General features: G+C 40.9%; 1 protein-coding gene across 7 annotated transcripts in view; it reads left to right on the top strand.

Annotated features, from left to right (window-relative positions):
* Window positions 1–24,370, top strand: part of JAKMIP2 (janus kinase and microtubule interacting protein 2) — a 175,537-nt gene that overhangs the window by 73,061 nt on the left and 78,106 nt on the right. For 5 of the 7 annotated variants that reach the window (XM_059174984.1, XM_059174983.1, XM_059174982.1 and 2 more), the window contains exons 2-3: window positions 1,712–1,880; window positions 23,315–23,589. In XM_059174984.1, coding sequence (XP_059030967.1) covers window positions 23,461–23,589 — 129 coding nt within the window. In that variant the 5' untranslated portion in view covers window positions 1,712–1,880; window positions 23,315–23,460. Of the gene's footprint in view, window positions 1–1,711; window positions 1,881–23,314; window positions 23,590–24,370 lie in introns of those variants that run through there. The other 2 variants (XM_059174980.1, XM_059174985.1) reach the window with 2 other exon arrangements.

Genomic DNA, 24,370 nt, shown 5'->3' with positions numbered 1-24,370 from the left:
TCTATCAGAAAGTTCTGGTCTGGGGTAATGACTGCTTGTGGTATAGATAGCCCATTGAGGAGTCCTGTTTCTATTTTCACTGCCCATCATATGATTTTGATCCCCAAATTAGCCACAAAGACAAGATTAGAGACACCCAAAAAGATAAGGAGCTGCTAGCATCCCCCTGGAAAATGAACTTTATCTTCTCTAGCCAAAATAGAAGCTTAAAGGAATTTTTTAAAGATTTTATTTATTTATTTGACAGAGAGAGACACACAGCGAGAGAGGGAATACAAGCAGGAAGAGTGGAGAGGGAGAAGAAGGCTTCCTGCTGAGCAGGGAGCCCAATCTGGGGCTCAATCACGGGACCTTGGGATCATGACCAGAGCTGAAGGCAGACGCCCAACAGACTGAGCCACCCAGTCACCCCTAAAGAAACTCTTTTAATCTCAGCAATTTCCCAGTGTAGGCAGTAGTGTAGCACTTGCCAGCTGACCAGTCAACATTAAATCTCAGGTTGGATGAAGGTGATCCTATCTGACACTAAGAGAAGAGCTAAGATTAAATATATTAAATAATTGTGCATAAAATCCATTAACAAGAAGATACTGAAAATGTCAATAGTAAGAAAGTATTTCTTTGGGAAGGAGGAAACACCACAGATATGCTTAATACATTTGACTTTATACTGAAATCTTACATGTCTAATCAGAAGTTCAACCCCCAAATTAATTGGAATTCTAAGTCTTTAAACCACATAAGCCATTATACCCAAGTTTTTAAAAATCCTTTGAAATTGTGACTTGGCAAGACTGGGACTAAAGGACAAAAACTTTAATTTAAATTACCATAAAAATAAGTCAATGCCTCCACTAAAATGGAAATAAGGCATTATAATTCCATTTTTTTGGACATTTTATTATATCCCCCCCCACTCCCTGTCACCCCCCAAAATAATTAAGCTTTCAGCATCTTCTTATTACAAAGAAAAGTGTTTTCAAAATCTCTTCATCATTCCTAACCCCACGCATCACTCACCAGCCTATTTTGTTCATCACTTTTTAATTTTGAAAGTTGAAAAAAGAAAATGATTTGTAATTTATAGTTATGACATAAATGGATGAGATTATCTCAATGACTACTCACCAAGGTCTCATCAAACGTCAGATGTCTAATAGTAATAAGAATGCTAAAATGTATTGAGTTTTACTGTGTGCCAATTACTCTTGTATGTATTTGCATATATTAGCTGATTTCATCCAAACTACAACCCTATGAGGCAAAATTAAAAGCTGGGCAGAGACAAGTTAAATAATGTGTCCAAGCCCAATGTAGTCATTGTATTTGGTTAAAGCTGGTCTTTTTGCCTGGGCTCTGACTCTAAAGCTTTTGCCCTTAAACACAGTACAACATCATTTTTTTCTGTAATTTTTAAGATATATGAGTATATTTATAAATAGCTAACTCTATAGATAGAAAAATATGTCTGATTTTTACTATTTTCATCAAATAAAAATTGTCTGCCATTTTAGATTGCATACAAAATTAATGGTACAAATAATTACTGTTGTGCTGTTTGATAAGACAAAAAGAGTTTCTACTTTCTCTAACTGGTAGAAAGAGATCATTTGTTTTCATTTTTCACAGTTTTACAGTGTTTATCATCAGTGTTAGAGTTGACAGTTTTCCCTGATATTAACTGTCTTGTCAATCTTTTCATTCCCCACAGATTTTTAAAAAGACAAATGTTCTGAATCTAACTTGGCACAAGCAAGAGAGAGAGACAAAGAGAGATTGAGAGAGGGAAGAGAGACAGTTCTGTGACAAAGAGAGATGGAGAGAGAGATCTTTGTTTTGCTTTCAGGTGCACGCTTCTCCCAAACCCTCAGGCCAAAATTGTAAGTGCTCTGCTCTCTTCTTGCATTCATCAATCTAATCATTCATTCCCTCTTTCTTTTATTTAAAAAATATTTTGTTGCAGACTGTACTGTTTTTATGATTGTCACTATAGTGAGCAAAACCCCACATAATCTATTTTCACAGGGATTCCATTTTAGTGGGGCAATAAATATTGATTTAAAAATATTAATATACTGTGATATAACGCTGTTTAGAAGAAAATAGCCAATGCTGTGAAAATGTATAGGAGAAGAACCTGGCCGGATCTGGAAAAAACAGGAAGACTTCCCAGGGCTACTGTAACAAATTACTAAAAAGTGGGTGATGAAAACAACAAAGATGTATTCTTTCTCAGTTCAGGAGGCCAGAAATCTGAAACCCAGATGTCACCAGAGTTGGAGGCTCTGAGGTCTCTTCTGTGCCTTTCTCCAAGCTTCTGGTGGTTGCTGCCAATCCCTGGCATTCCTTGGCTTGTCCATGCAGGACTCTGATCTCTGCTTCCTTCATCCAGGCATTGTTTCCTGTATGTGTCTGTGTGTGCAAATTTTCCTTTTCTTAAAAGCACACTATTCACTGGATTAAGACTCGCCCTAATCCAGTAAGACCTCCTCTTAATTGCTTACATTTGCAAAAGAGCCTGTTCTCAAATAAGGTCACATTCAAAGGTACCGGGACTTTGAACTTGGCCATAATTTTTTAGGAGCACACTCAACCTACAACAATTTCCTTGAGTCAGTTACATTTAAGCTGATGTCATTAGAATTTAAGGAAGAGAGGACCTGCAACGGAAATGTGATGTGTCAGGGAGCATTCTACTTGAAAAAGGATCCAGAAACAGACACTTGTGCAGGGAAACACAGGAGCCAAAAAGCTCAGGAGTGTGCACCTGCAGGTGTGGCCAGTGGGCTCACATACAGATGTCCTCACACAAGATGTGGACAGTTGCAAACCAGGTAGTCTTCACCCTGGTTCCCAGGCTCCTTCTTTCGCATCCTCCTAATCCAGCAGCACCCTCATGTGTTCTTGAGTAGGAGGGGAAACACTCCCTTGTTCTGGGCAAGGCTACAGGAGAGAAAATCTGTGTGCCAAAACCTCCTTCAGGGACGAAGCTTGGGTTGTGGTACATGAACATGCGTTTGTAAGGAGATAAGTTAGGTTACCTCCCAGCCTTGTAGCAAGACCGGTGAGCGACTGCATGCTCTGAGCCTGTTTTCTTATCTTAACGTGGGAACACTAGGGTCTGCCTCAGTCTCATTGTGAATATCAATGAGATAAAGCATGTTCGAATACCTTGTAAGCTTATAAATAAAAAGAAAGCTCTATTTTTAAGGTCTTGAGGGACCTCCATACAATTTTCACTCATATGTGGAACATAAGGAATAGTGCAGAGGACAATAAGTGAAGAGAGGGAAAACTGAAGGGGAAAAAGCAAGAGAGGGAGACAACCATATATGAGACTCTTGACTCCAGGAAGCAAACTGAGGGTTGTGGAAGAGGGGGAGTTGGGGTAACTCAGTGATGCTCAATAAAGAGGGCACGTGATGTGATGAGTGGTGGGTGCTATACTCAACTAAGGAATCTTTGAACACTACATCAAAAATTAATGATGTATCATATGTTGGCTAATTGAATTGAAATGAAATAAATAAATAGGTAGATAGATAAATAAGGAGAGAGACTATTAGGCAGCTTTAGGAATAGGGAGGACTAAAATCCTAGGCCTTTAAGCCTAGCACAGTTTCTGTGAATGCCTTCCCAGTGACAGAAGGAGCAGGACTGGGGCTTAGTAATAGCATTTCCCAATGTGTATACTGTGGAGGAGGTGAGAAGGTTAATAATAATCATAACATTTAATGTGTGTACCGTGGAAAGGGTGGGAGAGTTAATAATCATTTTAATAACTCAATTTAATACAGTGGTTTATGGGGAACAGCTAGTTTCCTCATACACAATCTCATGCAATACTTGTGCCTCCTAAATTGCTTTTTAAAATAAAACTCATGCGTTGGTGGGTTGGGAGAGTTTGTGAACACAAACCTAATCTGCTAGCACATTGGCAGAAGTGGTTGATCAAACACAGTGATCTGTGATCCGGGGAGGGGTTTGAGGCGGGGTGGACAGACAGAATGGACCGTGGCACTGCTCGAGGAGATGGTGGCAGAGCCTGAGAAAGGAGGCCAGTAGGGGCTCTGGTCACATCCAAGCCCCCAGGAATGCCTTGGAAGACAGGAGTAAAACAAGAAACCCTGTACTCACCCAGGACCAACCCTGTCCTCTTTAAGGGTCTCAGCTTTTTTGGAGTAGATCAAAGTATGTAATTGTCAGAGCTGTTGCCAATGTGGGGCAGAGGGCTACCAATGGATTGTGCGGTGGCCACAAAGCCACAGAGCTGAGGATGGTTGCCCATGGACTGGCCCATGGTTGGGAAAAAAAGAATTGGAACTACATTCTCCACAGGGTTCAAATCTAGAAAGCCTTTTTGATTCCTAAACAAGGTGGTGCCTTTCACCCTATCATTTGTCATTCCAGAATATACTGTGGCTTTATATACGTACATGTGTACATACAGATTTTGTGTGTGTGTGTGTGTGTGTAACATCGGGCTTTTTCTCTCACTCATTATCTTGCTCTTTATTATCTGTCTGAAAGTAAAATTAGTCTCATTGATTCATTAGATTTACTTATGTATTTTTAAACTTTTGCATACTAATTTGTAGACTGGACATACCACCTTATTAAGCCAGTTATTTTTACATGGACATTACATTGTTCATAATTTTTCAGTGTTAAGAGTGTTGCACAGATATGGGCTTGCTCTTTTTGAAGTCCCTCATTATTGCCTTTTAATTTGCTGTATAATTTCTATTTCTTGCTAATTTTTTTGTTTCACTCTACTAGAATATAAACCCCACAAGAGCAGGATTTCATCTATCTCCAGCTAAAACCTCACCCAGTATATTTATTGGAGGAATGCATATGGCCACACTGTGCTGCTTATAGTCAAGTATACTGTCCTCTTAATAGAGTTAAGTTTTTAAAGGGACAGGGATAGTCACCCTCATCTCTTTCATCTGCAGTGCCTGGCATAATGCCTTTCTTAGACTGGGAGTTTTTAATATGTTTCAAAGACAAAGAATATAGCACATTATTTAAAGCTTCCTCAGGCCTCTGTGGTTTCTCATCTCAGCTTAAAAACCGATAGACCAGGTTGTAATTTTGGCCAGATGCCAATTTAAGAAGGCTTAATAGCAGCTTATATCTGATCCTTCTCACTGCCTCCACAGCTCCCACCCCTGCCTAAGCCACCACCAGCTCAAACCTGAATTTTTCCCGAGGCCTCCAAACCTGTCTCTGTGCGTCATGCATGCCACCAGTTCTTCTGCTCTTCCTGTTGCAGTCAGTGAAATGCTAAAACCTGAGTCAGATCAGGGCATCCCCAGTGGGCCCTCATGCTGAGTAAAAGCCCAAGCTGATGTAAAGTAGCCTAAAAAGCACAGCATGGTCTGCACACACTGCCCTCCCATTCGTGTCTGCCCTCAACTTGGCTGCTCTCCTCGCTTGCTCATTCGGTCCAGCCTAGCTGGCTGCCTGCAGTTCCTGGAACTGGGATGTCCGCTCCTGCTGAGGAGCTCCTGTACTTGCTGCGCCCTCTGCCTGTAGTGCTCCCCCTCTACCCCCACACCACCCAGGCATCTGCATGCCTCCCCTCTTCCTGCCATTGGACAAATAGCACCTATTTGGTTAGACTTCCTTATCTAAAGTTACAACCCCACCTGGACACTTCCTGTCACTTCTGTGCTTTATGGTTTGTTTTTTTTCCCCCATAGCACTTTGTCATCATCCAGCATAGTACTTACGCCTTTATTTATCATGCTTATTGTGTGTTTCTCCCATGTAACACAGTAGCTCCATGAGCCACACATCTATTTTATATGTTTTATTGTATTTATTCAGGGCCAAAAACAGTGATTGGCAGCAATTAAATGTTCAGACGTCAAACTGATTTTAAAGAGAGTGCTTATATGACACATGCTCTGCTAAACCCTTTACCTGTGTTATTCCATGTCGTTTTCACCAGCTCCCTAAGAGGGAGGTACTGTAGAGATAGAGCGAAGACAATGGGCTTTCCAGTGAAACAGCTTGGAGGATAGCCTCACTCCGTTACTTACCAGCTCTGGGCTGCAAGCCAATTGTGTGCCTTCACAAGTCTCCGTTACCCCATCTGCATGAATACAAAGAAAATACTAATGATTCCTATTTACCACTATCGGTTATATTTTGTCAGTCTCTGTACGAAGCCCTAGATTTTCCACCACAGCCCTAGATTTAGACTTCAAATCCCATCTTACCTAGTTATCTCTCTCATGTTGATCATTTAAGACTTAATAGCTATTTTGTGTGTACTATTTTGCTAAAATAAAGTACTCCCTTGTCTTCGCCTATTTCACACAGGAAAAATGTTAACTTCTAGATTTCTTTTTTTTTTAAGATTTTATTTATTGATTTGACAGAGATCACAAGTAGTCAGAGAGGCAGGCGGTGGGGGGGGGGGAAGCAGGCTCCCTGCCGAGCATAGACCCCAATGCAGGGCTCGATCCTGGGACCCCAAGATCATGACCTGGGCAGAAGGCAGAGGCTTAACCCACTGAACCATCCAGGTGCTCCTGTTAACTGCTAGATTATATGTGCTGCCGAAGCGAGCACTAACTGCTAGATTATAAGTGCCCTGAAAAATGGGGTTTATCAGTGAAATGACCTAAGCAGTGAACTCAGTTGGCATTCAGAGCATAGCTAAAATAATGATACACAGCTTTGTGTTAAATCTCTGTCATGCTCTGGATAAGAAATGTGTTTAGTAGCCTCACACTTTGACTTCTCTAGAATATGACTTGTTCCTGAGTCATTTGAGAGTGGTAAAGATAATAATAAATGTGAGGGGCACCTGGGTGGCCCAGTTGGTTAAGCATCTGCCTTTGGCTCAGGTCATGATTTCAGGATCCTGGGATCAAGTTCTGAGTCAGACGCGCTCTGTGCAGCGGGGAGTCTGCTTTTCACTCTCCCTCTGCCCCTCTCCCTGCTTGTTCTCTCTCCATCCCCTCTCAAATTAAAAAAAACAAAAAAACAACTTTAAAAACTAATAAATGAGAAGAGGAAAAAATATAGATTCTCTTTCTGATGCTAAGGCAGAGACAGGTGCTGTGTAGTGGTTAAAACAAATGGTTTTCAAATCGGGCTGACCCACTTCAAATTTTGACAGACACATCACAGGTTCTCGAGGAACAACTGACTGAACGAGTGGCTCATAGATACAAGAGCTGAGTAAAGTTGGGCAAATACTAAATTTTAATTTCTTCTCTTGTATAGTGGAAAAATGATATCTATCTTATTAATTTGTTTTTGTGAAATAATAAATGTGTAATGGTAAGTACAGTGCTTGACATACAGAAAGATTTTAAGAGTTATTATTTAACAATTTTTCACTGTACAGATCAGAATCTGGAACCCTTCATCCCAAATTGAAAGTTTTACTTGAAAAGTAAGAATTCAGATGAGCTTAATATCAGATACGAAAATGAGCCCTTTCCAAATTCCTTCTCCTTCCCCATCCTCACATCCTCCAGTTAATCAAAAGTCTCGGTACATCTGTGATTCTTACCAAATCTTATATTTATTCAGTTCTTCCTTCTTCCTTCAACCATATGACAAGTGCTCTCTCATCTTTCAAGACTCAGCTCAGCCGTACCTTCTGTTAGAAGCAGCCTGAGTCCTCCCCAAGGAACTGGATCTCCTCTGTGCTCTGATAGTGTCTGCTTTGCTTCTCTGTTCCAAAACTCATCACATCTTCAGGCCTGCAGTTCTTTATTTGAATGTTGGTGTCTCCCAGTGGGGAGTTGTAGAGAGGATTCATAAATCATACATTTAGGGCTGGACTAGATGACTTTTAACACCCACGTCAAATAAAAGATAATGCTTTTAAATAGCTTAGCACAGCGGCTAGCAGTAGTAAATAGCCAATAATAGTAATGATGATGATTAGCAGTAGCAGTAGCATTCATCTGTCACAGTATGAGGTAAGTAAGCAGATGAAGTTTAATAATTATCTATACAAATGCTATTATGATCTAGAATGTCATAAGCTAGGGCCCCAGAATTTTGGAACTGTCAAAGATTGCTTACCATCCAAAGAGGAAATTTGCCTCTCAGAATTTCCTGTAAGGTCCATGTGGAGAAAAAAATCTGAACCTTTGAAACTACTTTTCCTAGTAAGACTGTCTATAGAAGTGGTTTCAAACCTTAAATGAGCAATCGTAGTTCCTACTTTTTGTGTCAGGAAGTAATAAGTCAAAGAAAGTACTAGGGGGAAAATGTGTTTCTTAGAAGTAAATTGCTTACATTTGAAAGTATATTGCTTAAATTTCTAAGTAGTTAGATGCTATTAATATACTCCAGAGTTTAACATGGGGTAAAATGGCATTACCATTAAGTAGATTGTGAATTACACCTCCTTCTATAATAGTCCTTATTTGGGAGAACAACATAAATATTTTGTGGGTTGAAAGAGTTCTTTACTTCTGCTGTTGAAAATTCCATTTTGGCTTCATTTACTTAACTCAATAAACATTTTTATATCTGAATACCTGCTGTCAGGCTCTGTGCTAAGCAGTGGGGTTAAAAGTGGTGAATAAACCCAGGAAATTCTCTGCCTCTATGAAGCAAAAAGTGATAGAGATATTGAAGGAAGAAAAGTTAATTTCATAGGTAATACAGTTTACTTCCCTGAGTGATCTGCACTCCTGAGTCTGTGAAGTATACACAGACAAGGTTGGTGGACAGTAAAGAAAGAGAAAAGTAGGTTTGATAAAAATACAGTGTTCCCAGTGATTTCCAAAAAATGATTTATTCAAGGTCCAATCTAAATTGACTGGATAGTCCCTTCCTGAGAAGGGGCCTGACATCTGTTCAGAATCTGATCTTGTTGATTTCAGCTGTTGATTTTATGGAGCTAACAGTTGTGCTGTGACTTGCTTTGTCTAATGGCTGGTTCACTTTTCAGCAAAGAGAAAGAGCATTTTAGAGTCCACAGCATTTCCGATTTAGGAACAAAAATCTCTATGCTTGCATTAATTTCAGCTTTTCATCATATGATGTTGAACACATGCCTATGTATTCCAGCCTCGCTCCCGGCTCTAGCTCGTTTTCTGCTCTTACTTTCTGTTTGCTCCTCTTTTCTCACTGAATTCTTCTTCCCCCACCCCCACCCCAAGAAACATTATTTCATTCAGATTATGGAAGTTATATAACAATTATTAAAGAAATCTTGGAGAGGGAGAAGAAAAGCCTTAAGAAGTTTAAACTTAAATCTCCCATCATCTACTACTCAAAGAAAACTATTGCAATTTAAACACCTATCTCTATACATGTGTATACACGTACTGTCGACTTCGTGTTAAATGTCTTAAATCTCATTATGTTGAAGTGCGTTTATCTGATTGAGGCCTTGGGAATTGTTTTCGAATAGGTGGGAGAAAAATTTTAAAAGTGGGTAAATAATAAATAATTAAAAGATACTACTGTGCACCCTGAAATGTGATTTCTCTAAAAACAAACTAACATGTTTCTGGTACAGCATAGTGACTGGGCAAATGGGCTCTGGAGCGAGGCTGTCCATGTTATGTCTTGACTTTGCTGTTGGCTTCCAGCACACTTCTGTTGCACAATCCGCATTGGGCTTCCCCCTGCAATCTGTAGTATTTTAATGTTGTGGGTTAAATGAGAAAATGAATATATGTTATTTAGTATACTGCCTGGCTTATATTAAGCACCCTGAAAATATTAGGTCTTAATATTTCTAAGCACATGTGTGACTCCTTTCATCTTTGCAAGTTTGTGGATGGTACCACATTCTTCTAATGTTCGAGGTACAAGTGTTGGTTGTCATTTTTGATCTTTTCTTCTTTCTGGCATTACTTCCCCAAATGAGCATATTATGTGGACTCTTCAAACACTACACACCAGATGAGAGAAGTATAGGGACTCAAGTCTGTAAGAAGCTTCAGGCTCACACACACCTTAGTTATACCATTTACCTTGCTCTGTGACTTTAAGTGAGGGAACGGGTCTCCTGTCAACTTAGTTCTTTCAACGATAAATGGAGAACAGTAAGCACGTACGTCTCATAGCTTGCTTTAAGTTTGAAATGGGCAGGTGCACATGCATTGTGCAGTGCCCAGCACATCCTGAGTGCTCAATAAAGAGAAAAGGTTTTGAGTGAGGATGAAGAAAATGATGGTGGGGAGATGAATAAGAGTTCTTTTAGCTTAAGAAAGAAAAAGCCCTCTTCCCTCCATCCTAATCCAAAGTCCTCCCTTTCTCTCTGAATATTGGCAGTGGATTCCTATCTGGACCTCTAACTTCTAGTCCTTTCTGTTCCATTCTGCCCCACACACAACTTCAAGATTAATCTTCCTTTAAAAAAAAATGGATCATGTCTCTCCTCTTAAAAATGTTTATCAGATTCTTTGTAATTATTAAAAAATACATAAATTCAGTATCTAGGCAGTCAGCACATGCATGATTTACTCTATCTTTATTTTTCCAGTTGTCCGTCCATTGGTTCCCCACAATTAACTTTGCCCATCAGACATTGTGATCTATATTTTATTCCCCACTCTTATCTGTCTGTCCTTGATTCCTCCTCTTCATCCTTCATGGCCCAGCCTTAACCATAAGGACTTCTCTGTTCCTGAAGTCATTTAATTATTGAGAAATTCTTATTCAGCATCTACTTTGTGCCCGGCACTGTGCTAGGCACTGAAATTCAGCAAGGAGCCAGAGAAAGATGGTCCTTGCCATCCTGCTGCACTTTCTCTTGTCCATGTGTGTGTACATATGTGCGTGTGTTTTCCCCACTCCTTTGGCACATAGTACATGCAGTTTTGTTTGGTACAAACATTGTGCATCATCTTCAACTCTAACATAGTAACTATGATTTAACTGTGGTTCGAGAGTTGTTGATCTGTTTTTAAAATTATTTCCCTTATAATATAAAATTATATTACCTTATAACCTTATAAGCATATAACTTAACATTGGGGTTAGGCTAACTACCTTCCATTAATCCTTCTTACGGTCTTGGTTCCAAGATCCCATCAAATGAAAAAAAAAAGTAGTTATACATTGGCCTTTGGGACAGAATCCAAAACAGAATCCTAAATGTTAAAAAAAGAATAGTCTCAGGGCACCTGGGTACCTCAATGGCTTAAGCCTCTACCTTTGGCCTGGGTCATGATCTCAGGGTACTGGGGTCAAGCCCCGCATTGGGCTCTTTGCTCAGCAGGGAGCCTGCTTCCCCCTCTTTCTCTGCCTGCCTCTCTGCCTACTTGTGATCTCTTTCTCTGTCAAATAAATAAATAAAATCTTTTAAAAAATAGAATAGTCTGTATTGCTCTGTAATATTATACTACATCATAAATGTCTTATAACATATGAAAAATAGTGATAGCCAGGTTCTCTTCAGTAGAATGTGGAAAATTAAATGCAGTTCTACTCAAACCACACAGTATATCCAGAAGTTGTTTTATTCAAACTTGATGTGCTTCTACTTAAGTCATATTAATCAGCATAAATCTTCTTTTTTAAAGATTTTATTTATTTGAGAGAGTATGAGAGAGGACGAGGGGGGAGGAGGTGGGGGAGTGGGCAAAGGGAGAATAGCTCAGCAGGGAATCTATGTGGAGCTCAATCCAGAACCCTAGGATCATGACCCCGAGACCAAGGCAGACACTTAACTGACTGAGCCACCCAGGTGCCCTAGTGTATATCTTAATACAGATACTGTTCTGCACCCCCCTTTCTTAATAGCAGGCACACCTGATTGACCTCCTATATATAGAATTTCTGCTCCTGTGTGACACTTTGCAAAAGTGCCTTTATGATAGTTTTGTTTTTTTTTTTTTTAATTCAAGGTCTTTGAAAACAAGGAAACAGAATAAGTTATATATGTTTCAGTTATACCTAAAATAGAAAAGCTTGCTATCACTTATAATTATCTGAAGACCACTTCTTTCAGTGATTCAGGTTTTCTTCTTTAACTTAATCTACCAGTTTGTTTTTAATAAGATGTACATACAGGTTGAATGCCTGCCTTGGGGAAGGGTCTCTGAGGCATACTTCTTGCTATCTGACCTTGAATATGTAATAGTTTCCTGCTTTGCTTGGGATTTCTTCCCTATGTGCAATGAGGTTGGTACTTCTTGTTCTAACAGCTGTGAAATACTTCGAATTCAGAAAGAAAGGACAATGCAAATAAGATAATATAGCACTGAGAGATTTACTTTACTTACCTAGCCCTTATGAAAGCCTTCTAAACCCAGACAAAAGAGTACAGTGCAAGATGACTTACTCAGTGCTGAGGAGTGAAATTAAGCTTGGGAGTATGATGGATAGCAGCAAGGATTATGAAATCTCAACACATAGCTTAAATAAAAATTCATTTAATTTTCTTGTTTATTTAACAGTTACACCAAGCTTTAACTTTTGCCTGAAATCAAAACAGTCATTCAAAGGCTCCTGCAAAGTAAAAGAAATTTCCCATAATAGACCTAATTATAAATGATCTTCATAGAAATTGTTTAACACATCCTTCAATCTCAGTGTTTTCCTCGGATTCAGATCAATATTAATTCAGTTGGACTTCATGGTGGTCACTTGACAGGTCCCCTAAGGACAAAGGTGAATAAAACACAGTTTTACCCTTAAGTGGGACTTAGTCACCTAAAAAATAAATACAGTGTAAATGAAAAATAACTACAGTCTAAATGAATTATGACCACAGGCTCTAAACTTTCCTTTCTGCATTTCTTTTACCCCTTTAGTCTGTTCCATCCTCAGTTGCCAGAGGATTGTTACTGAATTCAAAATGTGGTCAGGCCACTTACCTGTATGAATCTTTCAGTAACTACACATGCTATGGGTGTGAAGTCCATCTCCTTTAATGTAGCTTAAACTGTCCTCCACCAGCTGCTCTCTGCCTGTCTCTCTGAAAAGATTGCTTTTCCCCTCCAAGCTCTTGCCTGTATGTTTCTCTATAGCATCGTTCATATTCTCTTTTACATGAAGACCTTCATACTCAGTGCTCTGTCCACCAGGGACATTCTTTTTTTTTTTTTTTTTTTTAGAGGTTTATTTATTTATTTGACAGATAGAGGTGACAAGTAGGCAGAGAGGCAGGCAGAGAGAGAGAGAGGAGGAAGTAGGCTCCCCATGGAGCAGAGAGCCGGATTCGGGGCTCGATCCCAGGACCCTGGGATCATGACCCGAGCCGAAGGCAGAGGCTTAAACCACTGAGCCACCCAGCGCCCCAACTGGGGACATTCTTATTTCTTCCTCCAATCCTTTGTTGGCACATTTTGTGTGTGTGTGTGTGTGTGTGTGTGTGTGTGTGCTTTCCCTAAGCAGTCCTTCCTGACCCACCAAGATGCCTGTGATTCCTATCTACTATCATATATGCAACTGTCTCACTGTACAAACTGCTGATTCCTCCTCTGGGAAGAAAAAGGACTCTGTCTCTTAAGTTTAGCACAGACATCCCCTGCTCAAGATGTTTCATCAGTTTATGTCAATTGATGAGTAAATGAATTGAGGAATGAGTGCTGAATACTTTAATAAAGTATCTTCAAAGTGAAAATGGAAACCCAGATGAGGGAATAACTAATTCCATCAGACCTGGTCCCTAAAGGATGCTTGGAAGGAAGTATGGGGGGGTGTGTGCAGTCAGTTAAGCCACCAACTTTTGGTTTCCGCTCAAGTTGTGATCCCTTGGTCATGAGATGGAGCCCCTTGCCAGGCTTTGTGCTCAGCCCAGAGTATGCTTGAGACTCTGTCTCCCTCTTCCTCTGCCCCTCGCCCCACAGATAAATAAATAAATCTTAAAAAAAAAAAAAAAAAAAAAAAGGATGCATAGGATGGAGTTCACCAGGAGGTTGAGAAAGGGAAAGGCATGCATGAGCAGAGCCAAGGGTTTGCGGGCTGGAACAGTTCTGGATGAATCCTCTTTGCTTTGGATCCCAGATTTGACATCACTTCTACCAAGTTTCCTCAGAAGCCCTCTTAAAGAGGTTAGATGTCTCTTATATGTGTGCTGAGAGCGCTCTCTTATTCTACATGTTATGAAGTACATTTCTGATGTGAAGTTTTAAACCTGAGATCAAAAAGAAAACCACATTCATTGGGAGTAATAAGTTTGGGGGTTTTTTTGTTTTTGTTTTTGTTTTGAGAGAAAGAGAGGACAGACGGGTGCAGGGAGATGGAGGGACAAGCAGACTCTCTGCTGAGCAGGGTTCCAGGCTTGGGGGTTGATCCCAGCACCCTGGGATCATGACCTGAGCCAAAGGCAGCGGCTTAACCAACTGAGCCACCCAGGTGTCCCTTAACATGTTAGCTTTAAATAATTTATAATAATAATTGCTACTATTATTAGGTGATAAAGAGGGCATGACAAGGAGAGAGAGAGAAAAACAAACATAAGGAAACATGTACGCCTGGTACCCTACAATCCTGAACATGCATTATCACCACCATGCTGAATGTCAGCCATTCAGATTCCTTTTCTTCTAACAGATGTTTAATGGGTAAAGTCTGGGACTCTGTAGCCACACCACCACATTCCCTTTATATAGGGAAACTAAGACTCCAGGGTTGGACTGGCTTAAACAGCAGCCTCCTGTCTTTTATATCAAATTGCTGTGTCTGATTCATGAATGCGTAGTGAGACTTTTTGCTTGAATAAAGGTTTAAGGAGTGCTAATGTATCTCGGCCAGGTCACCAGGAATCAAGCAAGCAGTTTAATTCATTCATTTTAAACATTAAAACATTTGACTCAAGCCATCATCTTTAGAAAAAAAGGGGGAATGGCCGAAACAAACTCCCAAGGCTTTGGTAGAGTGGACATACCCAAATATTAATCACAGAGCAGTGGTGAAGCTTTTAGCTTCACACATATGAACTTTAGCCCTCTTGTATTACAGTTGCTTTGCAAATCATGACTCCAAGGCAACAGCCTTATTGGAAACTCCAAGATTAATAATGACTTTATCCAGCTTATAGCTTAGGGAAAAACCAGCGACAAAGCCAAGACTCCTGGGCATACTGATCCTGTCAACGCAGGTCCCTGAAAAGCATAACCATGAATTCCATTAGACTTCCCAGGGATCTCTGTGCTTTTCCTCGCCTGTCTTTTTAACATGAACAGGTGATAAATGTGTTTCTTCTTCTTTTAAAACCTAAGCTGGCTTTTCATGGATAGTTAGAAAAACAGAAAAATAATAACCATGGTAATGATGGTGATAATAATTTACTAATCATTCGACACATTTTAGCTCATTTATTCCTTGCAAGAGCTCAGTGCAGTAAATATATCCCTTTCCCCATATTATAATAAAGAAACAGAAGCTTGGAGAGTTTAAGTAATTTCTTAAGAATATACAGCTAGGAAGGTTCATTCAAAGCCAGTTTTTCTGATTTCAGAGTCCAATCTTTTTTTTTTTTTTTTTTTTTTTTTTATTTTTTTTTATTTTTTATTTTTTATTTTTTATTTTTTATTTTTTATAAACATATATTTTTTATATACATATATTTTTATCTTTTAACCACTACGTTCTACCATTCTATTTTGTAAGCCCCCAGCGGATATTTGCACACCTTTGCCATCTCTTTAGCCTACTTACAACCAGAGCTGAACTCTTCCTGTCTTTCAAGAAAGTGTTAATGTGTTAAGAAGGTGGAGGCATCCTACTTGATTTCTGCTTGGGTCATGATCTTAGGATTGTGAGACCCGCTGGGTGTCAGTTCTTGCTGGGCGTGGAGACTGCTTGGTATTCTCTTTCTCCCTCTCCCTCTATTCCTCCCCAAGGCCCATGCATGTACATGCTATTTCTCTCTTAAAAAACCAAACCAAACAAAAAACACTAGCAGCAGCTTTGGAGACTGCTGACAGATGTGTCTTTGAGTTGCAGCTCTGCCATTTCTTAACTGTGTAACTTTTTCAAGTTAACTAACCTCTCTTATCCTCAGTTATCTGTCTAAGAAATAATAAGAGTAAATATCTGAAAGGGCGAATTGGAACAGTTCAATGAGTTAGTACCTAACGTTAGTGTACCTTAGCAGAGTGCCTGGCACAGAGGAAGAACCCAGTAAGATACTCAGCCTCATTCAGGCTCAGCTCACATGACATGTTCTCTAATAAGTGTTTGTCCTCCTTAATCCAAAGTAAGGCACTATCCAGCATTTACCAACTATATCAGTCATGGCTTTCTAGAACTTGTTCTTTCTTTATAAACACCTGTCTCCTTTTATAGGCTGGAGGCCACTGGAGGATAGGAATGATGCTTAGGTTTTTTAACATCTATGAAAAGCCAAGAACAGTGCTCAATAAATAGTGGCCACATTCTCGTCCAAATATGTGGCCATACATCTGACAAAGAATTGTGTGGTCTCCCTCTCTCAGGTTTTGTGTCGGTGCCTAAATGAGTCCGTAGAGAACCAAGAATAAGAATAGCTTTGTTCATATTTGAGGCCTTCCTTAAATGTGGCTCTTGAATTATTATTTTTTGCATATCTTCCATCATTCTTACTCAATTTAAGGATGTTGAGGACAGCGCTTCTATTATAGGTGATTTTGTTTCCTCCACCTTAGCCATTAGTACAAAGAGAGCATTCAGTAAGTGGTAACTGTTTGTCATGAACTCTATGAGACTATCACACTTTTTCATTTAATTGTCAAATAGTCTGATGTCATAGTCCTATATTATATCCCCCTTCCCCTCAACCCCATTTCAGAGATGAGGTATAGTGAGTCCTAGATAACTAGAAATTTATCCATGATCCACTTCTATTAAACAGAGAGGTGGAACTCATAGCCCATTCTCCTAACCTGAAATTCTCAAAAATGGTCTGGCATCAGAATCACTTGGCAACTACTAAATCAAAATCTAAAGAGATGGAGCTCTAGAATTGCTAAAACTTACCAGGAGATTTTAGCAAACCATACCAAAGATTTGGTAAGATCTACTCCCAAACACTACTTAATATTTCTTCTAAATATTTGAATGAGTGAATGAATAAATGATGACTATAATTCTTGCATCAATAATCCACTTCTTTTTTTTTTAATATTTTATTTATTTGACAGACAGAGATCACAAGTAGGCAGAGAGGCAGGCAGAGAGAGAGAGAGGAGGAAGCAGGCTCCCCACGGAGCAGAGAGCCAGATGTGGGGCTCGATCCCAGGACTCTGGGATCATGACCTGAGCCGAAGGCAGAGGCTTTAACCCACTGAGCTACCCAGGCACCCCCAATAATCCACTTCTATATTAAGGTTTACTCTCAAACAGTGATCCATGTTTTAAAATGCAAGGATTCCTGAGAGGTTATCTCTTAATTATCTGATACCTTTAAGAGGATTGGCCCTTCAGTGAACAAGGCTTCTATTCCTCCTGAATTCAGATCACCTGCTGGGTCAGATGTTGTCATTGCACAAGCTCCTGGAGTGGTCCAGAAACATTCCATCTGCTTGGAGTGATACGTTTATGCTCTCTTTTATGTTCTCTCTCTCTCTTTAAAAAAAAAAAAAAAAAAGCATTTGTTTTACTGTGTCAGGTTCATGAATGCACAGTGAGACTTTTTGTCTTGTAGAGGTCTTCTGGCTGGTAGCTTCTTTGGAAGGCTTACCTCAGGCCACTTAAGCAGAGGCAGCACACTTGTCCTTCATGCGATGGCTGGATAAATGAAATGCAGTTTTAGCCATACAGTGGAATATTATGCAGCAGTGAAAAGAAATGAAATATCTGTATATGCTATAATATGAATGAATCTTGACCATTATTCTACTACAGTGAATGAAAGCCAGTCACATATTGTATGATTCCATTTGATAAAAAATGTTCAAGATAGACAAATCCATAGAGACAAAAAATAGATTAGTGGTTGCCTAGGGCTGTGAGAGTTTGATGAGGAATAGGGAATGGCTGCTAACAGGCATAGGGTCTATTTTTGGGGTGATAAGAAGTTCTGAAATTTATTTCGGTGACAATTGTACAATAGTGAGAATATGCTAACACTACTGAATTAATACACTTTTTTTTTTAAGGGCAAATTTTATATGTGAATTTTATCTCAGTGAAGCTGTCCAAAAGGGTTGGAGGGGGGAAGCAGCAGCACAGGGTGACTGAAGCACGGTAGTAAAATTTTACATGAGAATTGTGAGATTGCCAGAAAAGGCTTCTCAAAGTTCGCCTTCACCAGGAGGATGTAAAGATCATCCTTATGAATGGATGCTCAGCTTACAGTATCCATGAGCTGACGCTATCAGTAACTTTCTGTGATTTTTTTTTCTGTCTTGAACATGTTTCTAGTTTTTTAACCCTCTTGTTTTCCCTAGCCCTTATGTGACTAAGTTAAAAATAATTCCCAGACAAAAAATACATGAAGTCAGGCACATAGTATTATATTTTTGGAGAAAGGATTACAGATTAAAATGTAAAATTTGACTATGGCATTGCACATTTTTGCCACAAGCAATACCAGCAAGAAAGCTGGTACTCATTATTTACCATGGCAGAGAAGAATGTTTAAGCCAGTAATAATGTTTAAAAGGAAGACATGATTGAGTCAAAGTCTCCATGTGTCAGAGTTGCCACGTTCTTTTTCATCCTTCTGGCCATGGGTAGCTTCAGTGTTGTCTTCTGCCCACCTGGACTAATGAGGAAGCCTGATTTCCTGCTTTCTATCTACCATATTCTCCCTGGGATATATGACTCTCCCTGGGAACTCACCATCCATCACATTGCCTAAGCTACCTCTCTGAAATGCAAACGTGGGACAGTGCAAACCTGGGCATCACAGCCTGGATCCCAGTCTGGCATGAAGGCCTCACTGACTATGACCTGTCATTTCAGGCTAGTTACTTCATCTTTCTGTGACTCGTTCCCCCCTATTTTTAGGGAGCATGAAATGAGAGCAGTATGTCAAGTGTGCTTAGTCCAATGTCAAGCTCTGTCACTCTGAGCTCTTGTCATTACACTTATGTCCAAATGCTTCCTTTCTACATAATGAAATCTAATCATTATCAGTGAAATCTAACCGTCAGTCACGCAGGGACCTGTGCAATCTAATCCAGTTTGTCTTCTCCCTTTTACCAACCTTCTCTAAATGCATCTGGCAAATTTGTGACTTCCAGTACTTCTCAGTCACTCTCTCTGCCATTCCTGTATCTCTAATCAGAAAAGCCCTTTCTTCATCCAGGAAGACCACAAAGCTATGAAGTGACTGAAGTTTTACTCAAATTCCTCCTTTCTCTATGTTCTGAAAGCACCGTAGGGGGTTGAGAGAAGTCGAACAAAGGGAATTATATTTTTTTTTAAAGATTTTATTTATTTATTTATTTATTTGACAGACAGAGATCACAAGTAGGCAGAGAGGCAGGCAGAGAGAGGAGGAAGCAGGCTCCCCGCTGAGCAGAGAGCCTGATGCGGGGCTCGATCCCGGGACCCTGGGATCTTGACCTGAGCTGAAGGCAGAGGCTTTAACCCACTGAGCTGCCCAAGCGCCCCGGGAATTATATTTTATAGGAAAAACAAACAGGACCCCTAGTGGACTAGAGAAGAGGAATGATGGAAATAAGAAAGGAGGGCTTCTTCTTCTTCTTCTTCTTCTTCTTTTTTTTAAGATTTTATTTATTTATTTGACAGAGAGAGAGAGAGAGAGATCACAAGCAAGCAGAGAGGCAGGCAGAGAGGGGGAAGCAGGCTCCCTGTTGAGCAGAGAACCCTATGTGTTGCTCCATCCCAGGACCCTGAGATCATGACCTGAGCCGAAGGCAGAGGCTTAACCCACTGAGCCACCCAGGTGCCCCGAAAGGAGGGCTTCTAAGCTTAGATCTGGAACAACTGGGCCCACGATGGTGCATTTACTGATATGGGAAAACCTGGAGAGAATGAGGCTATGACGGCCTAGTAATAAAGACATCCATGTTAGGTTATGTTTGATACACCAGTCAGATATCCAAATAGATTTGGTAAGTAAGATGTTGAATATTTGAATTGCGGTTTGGGGAATGGTCAGGTCTATGGATATAAAATGGGGAGTCATAACCCTCTAGGTGAAGCCAGTGTAGAGAGCTTTGGGGAGCCCAGGGGACCAGCAACATTTAGAGATCAGCAAGAGGAAGAGAAACCTGCTAAACAAAAACATGTGAGTTCATTCCCCTAGCACCTGCTTGAAATTAAACACTGTCTCATTTATCTTTGTGCCTAGTGGTATTGGTCATAAAAATCTGATAAATCCTTGTTAATTCATTTCACTTCTAGAAACAAAGAATGGTAGCCCCTTCGACATCTCCTAGCTATGTACTTCAGTAATCTGGTAACATTTGTAAAATATGCGTGAAGAACGACTCCAACATCCAGCTTAGGTAGAATGTGGTGAACAGTTCCATGACTTCTGGAGATAGACTGGTCCTCCTTACCTCCTAACCTCTTCCTATCCCTTCCCCTAGGGTCACACTGCAAAGGGCATGGCCCCGGTGCTCATGTGGGGATGGCACAAAGCCCAGGATCCCAGCATGGTCCTCCAGGCTGAATACCAGGGGGCTTGAGAGAACAGCAGCTGCTGGAGCATATGGGTGACCAGTAGGAATTCCCCTTAGTTTTGGACTGAAGCACCTCCCTGTACACAGTAACCAATTTTCTAAAAGGTTGTGTGAGAAACTTTCTCTAGTATCTTGTCATGTTTTTCACATTGACCTTAACAGTTTAGTATCCATATTTTTCTGACCTCCTCGTTCCTGTGAAGCATTTAAGAATTTGTTGTTTTTTTTTTTTTTTAAGATTTTATTTATTGGGGCGCCTGGGTGGCTCAGTGGGTTAAGCCCCTGCCTTCGGCTCAGGTCATGATCTCAGGGTCCTGGGATCGAGCCCCGCATCGGGCTCTCTGCTCAGCAGGGAGCCTGCTTCCTCTTCTCTGCCTGCCTCTCTGCCTACTTGTGATCTCTGCCTGTCAAATAAATAAATAAAATTTAAAAAAAAAAAAAGATTTTATTTATTTATCTGACAGAGAGATCACAAGTAGGCAGAGAGGCAGGCAGAGAGAGAGGAGGAAGCAGGGTCCCCGCTGAGCAGAGAGCCTGATGTGGGACTCGATCCTGAGACCCTGAGATCATGACCTGAGCCGAAAGCAGAGGCTTAACCCACTGAGTGACCCAGGTGCCCCACATTTAAGAATTTGTAAATTAAGACACATCCCTCTTTTTTTTTTTCTCTTGTTGGTACTGTTCTATTTAAGGCTGTATCATCTTTCACCTTGGCAAGTTCAGTAGCCTTCTGTGCAGCTTCCATGTCCCCAGTTTCTCCCCACTCTGCCACCAGAATAACCACACCAAAGCATTTCCCTGTTAGGGTATCCACCTGCCAAGAACTTCAGCAACTTACCGACTGCTTACGAGGGGTTGGGGGGAGATTCCAAAATCTTAAGGTTCGTGTTCCAGGTCTTCCTCAATCTGTCATTTCCAGGCAACCTTTCCAGCATTAGTGCCCATCAACTATATTCTGGGTTAATTGATCAGGCCTCCTCTTTCCCCACAAAATACTTGCTCTGTGTGTGTGTTTTCCCTGTATCTCGGCACCTACATTTCATTCACTCAGGATGCCTCATCTGTTTCTACATCTGTTAACATCCTACTCCTCAAGTTCCAGGCAATGCCACCATCTTCAAGGAGATTCCTTAGTCACCACATTGGAGGGAGGAGTCCTTGTCTACTCTGAAACAAGTAGTATTTATTTTTTTAAAGGCAGTTATCAGATAGGTGATGGTGATGATAATGATAACGATGAAGATAGGTAGATAGAGACATAAAGGTTTTATTATTTATTTATTGTCTCGGGACTCTTATTTTCAATTTCAACATAGTGTACCTCCCACAGCATAAAGACAGAACTCTAACAATATTGACTGAATGGAGTAAATGAGTCACTCAGTTAATGCAGTACAATTAATCCCCCTCATAGTTTATCCATTGTATAATTCTCGCTCTTTGTATATGGGATTTTCTTTTTTTTTAAATTTATTTTATTTATTTATTTGACAGACAGAGATCACAAGTAGGCAGAGAGGCGGGCAGAGAGAGAGAGGAGGAAGCAGGCTCCCTGTTGAGCAGAGAACCCTATGTGTTGCTCCATCCCAGGACCCTGAGATCATGACCTGAGCCGAAGGCAGTGGCTTAACCCACTGGGCCACCCAGGCGCCCCTGTATATGGGATTTTCTTAAACTGTGGACTTTCTATAGGGCAACACATAGTCATCACATAGTTGACTTCCTTTCACAAATACCAGTTAAGTAACTGGTATATTGCAGGTCTTAAGATGGAATCTGAGAAGCAAGTTATAAATAGGAATAATGTATTCCTGCCCTCACAGAGTTTATAGATTCATGGAGGTGTGACCACCATTAAATAATGATGGCATGTAATAATCTAGAGGTTCTTCCAGGAGGAACTGATATGGAAGCTGAGATCTGAAAGGTCATAAAATTTAGCCAAACTAACATGTATGTGTCTGAGGGTGTGGGAATGAGAACACAAGGGAACTCTCGTGCGGAGGCTGGGCTGAGCATGGAGAGAAATGAACAGGGTGGGGAAAGTCTTTATGGGAAGTGAGCAAGAATCACAAAATGAAAGAGCATTTCCGGGGTGCCTTGGTGGCTCAGTCAGATAAGCCACCGACTCTTGATCTCAGCTCTGGTCTTGATCTCAGGCCATGAGTTCAACCCCCACATTGGGCTCCGCACTGAGCATGAAGCCTACTTAAAAATAAATAAATAAATAGATAGATAAATAAATAGATAAATAAATAAAGGTTTTGTTTTTTGTTTTTGTTTTGTTTTGTTTTCCCTTTTAGAAAGAGAACTGAAGGGAGAGGGAGAAATAGAATCTCCACACTGGGCATGGAACCTGATGTGGCGGTGGGGCTCAACCTTACAACTCTGAGATCATGACCTGAGTGGAAATCAAGAGTCACACGCTTAACTGACTTAGCTACCCCAGGCACCCCAGAAAGGGGATTTCTTAGGGCTGGAGAGTAAGTGAGTGAAATGGAGGAGATAAGCTAGGAGAATAGGCAGGTTTAGACCTAAAATGCACTCAGATGTGAAAAATATATTCAAATACTTACAGGTCTTTGGAGGATTTTGAGCAGGGCATTGATAGGACCAGACCACATCTTTTGAAAGATGGCTCTAAATTCATGTGCCAAGTGGATGAGAGGATCTGGGGGCAGGATCCCTCAGGAGCAGGATTATACAAGTACTTCAGGCTGAGAGACCCTGCCTGGCCCTTAGCACAGGCCCCTGCCACAGCCATAATCACCGTCTCTGCCTCTTCCCAGGGCTTCTAGGGCAGCACCTGAGGAGACCTTACCAAGGAGCACCACGCAGTAGATGCTGAAAACATCGCACCCACGATACAAAGCAGTAACATGGCAGCACCTGTTTGAAAGGCATTTACAAACAAGACTCCCTTCAGAAAGGAACAATGTCTAAGAAAGGGCGAAATAAGGGCGAGAAGCCCGAAGCGCTCATCGTCGCCCTTCAAGCTGCCAATGAAGATCTCAGGACCAAGCTCACAGATATCCAGATAGAGCTGCATCAAGAGAAGTCCAAGGTGAGTGAGGCCACGTAGGGTCGCAGCCCTGAGAAGGGCTCTGGCCTTGCTCTGCTGCTGCCAGTGGCTCCTCTGCCGGTTGCTGGGGAGAGCAACAACCCCTGTCCTTATGGAGATTCTCTTGTGTGTGGCAGGAGGCCCTTGAGCACAGGGTTCATAGAAGGTGAGGATAGCAGGCTGGTAAGACTGATGTCTGCCTCCTTAGGAAGCCTGGCTCAGAAAACCAGATCTAAACATTGAGACTACCTGCAACCCCACTACCTGCCCATCACTTGTATGACCCTGGCCAAGTTCCACTGTGCCCTGAATGGGATCTCCCCGCTTTGGTATAGACCAAGCTTTCTAAAGTACATCACTTCAGGTCACTGCCCTGCTTAAAACCGTCTGTGGCTCTCTACCTTTCTCAAAGTCAAAGGATTTTCCCTACTATTACAGGATGTTTCTTCCACTTCTCTTTGACTCCTCTCCCACTGCTTCCCCCTCCTCGCCCCCAGATGACTCTGTTCCATCCTCTTCGCTGGATTAAAAGTTAGGCTGATCGCATTTAGGGGCTTTACCCCCTTTTCCCAGGCAGCCGTATACCTTTTCTGGGTGTCAGCCCCAGTACCTTTCATCTGCCCCAGTGTCCAAGACATAATACTTGCCATGTCCAGTTACTCCCACAGTCTATTTTGATTCATTTCATAGTGATTTATGTATTTATCCATTTCCTTGTTTAGTGCTTATTTCTATTGTCCAGTGTCACCTCCACGAAAGCAGAGTCTTACCAGACCTCTGTATC

The sequence above is a fragment of the Mustela lutreola genome, chromosome 5 (genome assembly GCF_030435805.1).
Source record: "Mustela lutreola isolate mMusLut2 chromosome 5, mMusLut2.pri, whole genome shotgun sequence".
NCBI lineage: Eukaryota > Metazoa > Chordata > Mammalia > Carnivora > Mustelidae > Mustela > Mustela lutreola.
This window is presented reverse-complemented; position numbering and strand designations above follow the sequence as displayed.